At 28.7% G+C, this 7763-nt stretch overlaps 1 protein-coding gene across 1 annotated transcript in view; it reads right to left on the bottom strand.

The window, feature by feature from the left end:
- Positions 1-3642: 3642 nt before the first annotated feature.
- Positions 3643-7763, bottom strand: part of LOC111638917 (Down syndrome cell adhesion molecule homolog) — a 29138-nt gene continuing 25017 nt past the window's right edge. The window contains exons 15-18 of the mRNA XM_023384691.1: positions 6240-6533; positions 6005-6175; positions 5767-5934; positions 3643-3995 (exon numbers count right to left, since the gene is read on the bottom strand). Of these exons, the coding sequence (XP_023240459.1) occupies positions 3841-3995; positions 5767-5934; positions 6005-6175; positions 6240-6533 (788 nt within the window). The 3' untranslated portion in view covers positions 3643-3840. The remainder of the gene's footprint in view (positions 3996-5766; positions 5935-6004; positions 6176-6239; positions 6534-7763) is intronic.

Genomic DNA, 7763 nt, shown 5'->3' on the forward strand with positions numbered 1-7763 from the left:
ACTGGGGTTGGTCGGATAATTGAAAAGTCGGATAACCGAAAAGTATGAAAAAATCCATTATTAGTGTAGTATATTATTATATCCCATGTAATTAGTATATTAGTATATCGCTATTAACCTACTTCGCGTTGAATTTTCATCGATGTTAAGCCTAACAAAAATTTTTTTAAATAATAATCGTCGCTATTGTATCGTTAAAAATTAGAAAATTAAGCCTCTTTTAAATACTGGTTCCCTTTCATAATCGAATGAGTGTTGCCAGCTAAAACATGTAAAAATAATATTAAAGTAGCCAAGACATAGCCAAATATTGTAGCGCCACATCACTAGCGGACATTTGAATTTGCCAACTAGGACGGTCGGTTAACCGAGGTGTCTGTTAATCGGAGGTGGGATAATCGAGGCTCTACTGTATACAAGTCGAGCAACAGAAAAAAAACTTTTGTCTGAATTTCGGGTAAACCAGAATAAAAGTTGGCAGATGTCAAAAATTAATAATCAAATCAAGTTTTTGTGGTGATTTTAGAAAATTCGTAAAACTCAGTATTTGTAAACCGCTACTTTAAATTTTGCTTAACGAAAATTATATTTTACTTATTTTAAGAGAGTTAAATTTTTTTTATAATATTATTAATTCAATTAAGAAATAAAACGTAAAAGTGAGGCAAATTTCCAGGGACAAACAAACACAGAGTAAATACAGTAATACTAGGTTCGCGACTTACTTCGATCTCGATTTTACCTACAATCTGGATTGTAACTGTCAAGTTGTTCACACAGGCAGTTCGCTTGAGAAAAACCCGGTTATTACACGCGATGATAAAACTGAGATAACTACGCAGTATGTCATAGACATCAACAGACAAAATGGAAGTTATGGTTAGAAATAAACACTTTTTCTTGCCATATATCTAATAATAGACAGATGTCTTTTTTATTTCTCTTTTCACAGCCCGACATCTTGTATTTCCCATGCGTGTGGGATTGAGAGAACTCTTTTATGACTGAACCTCGTTTCAGTCGAGAGAGGTCTCACCACGGCATAGTCCCCGCCCCTGATAACAGTCTAGATTAAAATATTCAGTACAAATGGGGTATCACAAACTAAGATGCGGCCTTACCATGAAACCAGTTATGGTTATAATATACAGTTTTTTTTTTTTTTTATAATCAAGAAAGTAAAGCCAGTTAAAAGTAAAGGCTAAAATGTTCTGTTTTCTCATTAACTGTTTTTATTAACTCGTCTGGACTTTAGGAGTAACAGCAGCGTGTTCTATTGTCACAAGTACTTCATACACAATGACAGTACTGTACATTATTTAAAATTCTTTTTTTTCGAGCTTTTGTAAGGGTGTTTTTTTTCTTCTCTTGAAGTTTTTACTTAATCTTATTTTGTAGGAAGCAGGGCTGTGGAGTCGCGTAAAAATCTACCGACTCCAACTCCGACTTTTCCTTACCATCCGACTTTGACTCCGGCTAAAACACCTAAACTCCACGACTCCGACTCTGACTCCGATTCCGACTCCACAGCTCTGGTAGGAAGCAGGCTGTGTGTCTGGTTTCTAGAAACTTAATTTATCTTTCGTGTCTTTCTACTAGAACAGAAAGAATTTTTCTTCATTAAACAGAGAACAACATTTTTAAAAAACTCAACCACAAACATAAAACAACCGCAACACACTTTAATTAAAGTTGTCAGTAGATTCTTTTTTTTTCAAACTTAAAGTAAAAATTTTAAATTAAACAATTTTTAATAATTACCACCAAAAAAATGAATTTTTTTTCTAATAATACTATATTATTTTATAGATTTTTAAAGTATTTTTTGAATCGATTTTGATATCTTTTAAAGCTTAAAAAATTATGTAAATTGTTTATATTTTCAATCTTTTAAACGTTAAAAAAAATAATCTTTATATCTAAGAAAACATTCGAAAATATGTAGTTTCATACCATTAAGAAGCTTTAGAAAATAAAACTTAAATGACGTTTTCACGTTTTAATGTGATTACTCGAAATTTATTTTTATATTTTTTAACACATAAAATCGTGTGAAATCGCAGATTTTCGTCGGAATTATGGCATTTAAGTTTTTAAGTTTTATAACAAGATTACAGGCAATAAATTATATAAATTATAAATATATATTTTATCAGTAATAAAATACTTTTTTTATTATTAAAAAAAAATACATGTCGTAGACTGAAAAACTGGAAGGAATCTTGTTTATTCTTCTTGATCTATCTTCATGTTTGTTTTTTGGAGAAAGTAAATAGAGTTCTGTAAACTTTCTCTGTCTATCAAATAACATACACAAAGAAAGAATTATTGTTTAAAGATTCTCACATAAAGCTTCTGTTTCAAGAGACTAAAAAAAATACATCAACTTTCCTATAGAGAAATTACATTGTTGTCGTGGTTGCTGCATCTTTTTCGGTAGCTGTCACCTGGTTACCATGGTTACGTAAGAGAGAGGATGAAGAGTGTTAGTGATCACCCAAGCAAAGGTAAGGGGGAGGAAAAAAAAAGCCCTTCAGGACAAGCAAGAATCCAGGTAACAGTTTTATCTGTTCCATGTCGATACCTTGAGGCCAAACACTTTATACTATTCAGCCAAGCAAGTTTATGTGCAAAGGTGGATCGTAAAGCTAGAAATTTTAAATCCAAACTGTTATATATTTCGTGGTTCCTAAAACTAGTTTGGGCAGAAAAGGTTTTCCTACGCTTGGATAAATTGTAATTGCTTTCTTTAAAAAAAGAAATACAAAGTATTTTTTTTCGAATTTAAAACCTTTTTCACAATATAAAATTCTTTGCCTCTTATACAAGATTTTGTTTATAGTATAAAAGTATATAAGAATATTTTATGTTATTTTCGAGAAGTTTCGCCTCTGTAAACATAAAACAAATACAACAAATCCACATATTTACTTTGAAGTATCTAAAGTTTTATTACATCGATATTACAAATGCAATGAAAAAAAATCATAGTAATAGTTAAGATAGAGCACCGATTCATCACATAAAAGTGAAGAAAAAAAATCAATTATATACACAAACAGCGAACATGTGTTTTCGTATCTAGCTGATTTTCGCCTCTTTTTTCCCCAACGTTTAACAATCTTCCAATTGATTGTTCCTTTTAAAATATCATTAATTTTCATCCAAAGATTTCGAGATCAGATTCATCAATTTTCCTTTCAATTTTTTTTAATCGATTTATAACTTAAAACAATGATATTAATACGTATTTTAATACGTTTTATTAAGTTTATTTTTATGTATTTATTTATATATATCACAATATTTTATAACTGAGCAAATAAAAAATATTCTCGTTTGTTTGTATTTTTTTTTTCTTCCCCTTGAAGAAAACAAAAAAATTTCTTGGCTCGACAAATAAATTTTGTACATAGTGAGTGAATTTTCGGAAATTTGCATCCTGAATGTTAGAATACATATATATGTGTATGTGTTGTGTATATATATAAAAATATATAATTCTTTACATTCAGCACTCGAAAATTTGGTATCCTGTCATGGCATCTGTAAACTGCAATGATGCATGAAGGCTTCAAAAGGCCTCTCTCTCGAAGGTTACTTGAAAAAGAGAGAAAAAACAAAAGGATACGGTTAGTAAACATTAATTATTTATATTTTTTATATAGATATAAGTAATAAAAAAAGCACTAGATAGTAAAATTTCCCAATAAGTTACTTTTTTAATAAAAAAAACAAAAAAAAAATGGTATATTAATCCCTTCAGAGATAATTGCACTCCATGTCATACAGAGGAAAGAGACACACCCGCACACAACCTGGATAAAAATCGAATAAATTTTAGTAACACACCTGTCGGCTGGTATATATATTATCAGTCCTGTCAACTCTGGAAAAGGAAGAAATTGAAGTGGAATGAACGGGTAGATCTGCCAAAACAGTCATGGGTAATGTGTCGTAGGGAGTGGCGTACGGTTGTGTCTCTTCCTCATCATCTGCACAAAAAAAAAAATAAAATAAAATAAAGCAGATGATGGATAAAACGTAGCGGTAAAAATAAATTAAAATTTAATTAAATTTAAACACTTTAATACAGTAATGAAGTTAATTAATTAACACAAACAAAGAGAGAGAGATTATTATTATTAAAGGTTATTATACAATATTTAATAATAATATATCTTTTGAAACTGTCAGAAATTAATATTTTGATTTCTATTCAATTAACTTTGTATTTTGAGATAATTTAAATAGGAAAATATAATGGTAACTTCACAGTACTTTATTTTTTTCTTCGTGTTATTTATTTATTTATTTTTCTGTTATTTATCAGAATATTTTTCTTTACAATTTTCACAAATTCCATTTTAGTTAGATTGATGTAGAGTTTATTGATCGGTATTTAATATAAAAATATATTATAGAATACGTCTCGTTCGATAGTTTTGGCTATTTTTATTCTTTAAACTTTCATATATTGAATAGAAACAGACTGAATGGATTCTATGTAATAATCTAAAATACTGCAGAAAGGAATTGAACAAATACTATATAAGTTATTGAGAAGAAAGGGAAGAATATAGAGTATGACATTTCAACATAAAAGCTTAAACTTGTTTCATTTAAATAATGAATAATGTGAATAATATAATTGGAGAAGGAGAATGAAACAAAATTCTCTATAATACAATATATATATGGAGTAATTAAATGAAAAGAAAGTAAAGTTTTATTCATTTGAACTTATTTTAATTAGAATATGCATTAAAAAATTGATATTATAAAGAGACAAAGCGAAAGCAGTAATCGATTTAAAGGAAGGAACACACAGCATCTTTTAGTATCGTGAACAGAAAGAAACAAAAAGGAACGACCTATACCATGTAAAAATAGAGAAAAAGAAACAATTTTATTACCCAAACTCTCATAAAAAGAATGCCTAACAACTTAAAGTAAAAATGACAAAACCTAGCAACCTTACAAATCATAGAATTGGAAGAGACAACCTAAAAACATTGAAGAAGAAGAAAAAAAAAAAAAAAGAGAAAATAATCAAAACAAATACTTTCAATACAGATATTTCTATAATAAATTACTTTTCTTTATATATTCTAGAAACAATAATTCATTTAAATTTATTAAATATTATTTAAAATTCTAATTAACACGTTTATATTTCTATTATAACCTTTACATTAATAATTAACATTTTAAAATTAATAAATTAAAATTTTATCTATTAAAATTAAATGATAAACTTTTACAAAAAGATAACGAAGAGCAAGATGAGTTGATTTTATTTTATCGCTTTTAAAAGCAGAAAGCATTGTACTGTGTTTATTTTATTCACCAATTTCTAAGCTTTAAGTTTTACTTTTATTTAATTTTAATACTCATAATTAATTCAGCACTTAAATTATATTTAAAACTCTTTTTTTCCCCCTTCTTTCTTCTGTTAACTCTTATCTCTGGAGAGTAAATAAAAGATTATATGATTTATAAGAAGGAAGTAAATTTTTAAAATAAATTTCTCAGATTTAATTTGTATTATTAAACGATTTCTATGTCTTATATTATCAAATTTTTTGACGTGGAAATTTATTTTCGTAAGTTTTCATTTAATATATTCTCTACAGCATTTTAACGAACTCATCAACTTTCATTCGTGTTTATTGAAGAGATCGTGTTTAAGTTACAATGTTTATAAAAGCACTTGAAATTTATAAATTATTATGCTAATTCTAAATAACATTTAAAAAATCTCACCTGGCCTAGGACAGTATAATGGTTGGCCAGGAGGATAATGTGATGTTGATTGTGATGACGACCTCTGAGTTCCGTCTTCGCTACTCATACAGTCTGGTGGACTGGTTAATTCTTTCATAGCTACTGCTTCTCTCGTATACTTACTGCTACTATGTCTTAATACTGCGGCTATATAAATAAAATTTACATAACTTTTATCATTAAAGCAAAGTCTTAAATAAAAACTTTTTAACTTTACCGTTATTTCTGGTGTTACAATGAGTTTCTTTCGAACATAATATGCACCCCACTATAATTACTACGAGTACCACAAGACTAGATACGACAATTGGTATTAAAATTTCTAAATCTGTAACTAATGGCGATGTTTTTGGACGGGGTGGTTCGGGTGTTGCCCTAATTGTAAGTTCTGTAAAGAAGAAAAAAATATATTAATTTTTCGATTTTAAATCGATTTTTTAAAAAGTATTTACCTTCTGTGACGTTCCACGTTCTAAATTCGTACTGTGCTTCTGTAGATCCGGCCGTACTGTGTGCTGTTACGTGTAATTCATACCATGTTGAAGGCATCAGATTTGGCACAATGTATTGATTATGAGTATACAAAAGTTCGTTAGTAAGAGTATTCCACGATCTTCTATGTTTCTGTCTTATTTTAATTGTAAAATATAAAATATCACAACCGCCATTCTTCCAACTTAAAATATTTAAAGTGGCTTCATTCATTGTCGTAGATATGAAATCTTCTTTAGATGGAGAAAGAGGAGCTTAAAGTTTAAAGAATTCTTTAAATCATACAGAAATATTTTATTAAATATATCGTTATTTTTTAAATTTATTACCTGCACCTTCAGTTCTGGCTGTAAGAATTTCACTCGGTTCACTTTTACCGACACTGTTGTGTGCGGTGATGTAGAACTGGTAAGTTGTACCACACGTTAAATTTTTGACAACGTAGGTTGGTGTGTCAGTAGAAATTGGAGTCTGGATCCACGGTTCTAAATCCTTTTTATGATATAGCAAATATTCTACAAATATTTAAGAAATTCTACATTATTCTACGTATAAAAATTTANATTTAGGGCTTTCTGCTAAAGATTACGCTTAAAGTCTTCCTCTGACGCTGAAGAAGATGCAGTTTAGGGCCTTCTACTAATGATTACGCTTAAAGTCTCCCTCTGACGCTGAAAAGGATACAATTTAGGACTTTCTGTTAAAGATTACGCTTAAAGAGGATAAAATTTAGGGCCTTCTGCTAAAAATAAAGCTTGGAGTTTCTCTCACGCTGAAGAGGATATAACTTAACTCCTCTCGCTTAACAAGAAACACCTTAGGTCCTCACACCATATTGAATACAGTTTAGATCCTCACATTAAAGAGTGTACAAGATTGAGGCTTCGAGACCATTTAATATCATTTTTGTGAGGTTTAGTCCCCTTAAAAGCTATATTTTAGGACAACAACAACTGTAAATCCAATTCCAATTGTTAACAGTAAAATAATGAAGAATTTTACAGATTCTCCTCTCAAATCACCGAATAGTTTCAAAGTTGTTACATCAATTTAAGCGTATAATCTCTAGAAACGATTCTTTGACGAAAAGCTCGCTTGAAATCAATATAATTAATTCGAAATTAATTTTAATGTATGCAAAATAGAAGAATTGTTTCGTTATTTAATAAATAAATAAAAAGAAAAGAAAGAAAAGAAGACGTTCAATCGATTCTTATGGCTTTAAAAATACAAGATATAAAAAAAAAAAAATTCTTATCTTTAGAAAGAAGTTTCGGGTCATAATTCCATCAAGATTACGAAATTCGCCCGCATTTTTCGTTTAAAATAAATATATATTCCCCCCTCTGAGCAGTTATTAAACATATGAAAAGTCGTAAGTTCTATATATAAATCTGCTTTTAAATTTCATAAATATTTAAATAGATTAAAATAAATTTTATAGTTAAATTTATTTATAAAATATACTTTTATTTCTTTATAAT

Source organism: Centruroides sculpturatus, unplaced genomic scaffold (genome assembly GCF_000671375.1).
Source record: "Centruroides sculpturatus isolate CEXI.00-Female unplaced genomic scaffold, Cexi_2.0 scaffold1073, whole genome shotgun sequence".
Classification (NCBI taxonomy): Eukaryota; Metazoa; Arthropoda; class Arachnida; order Scorpiones; family Buthidae; genus Centruroides; species Centruroides sculpturatus.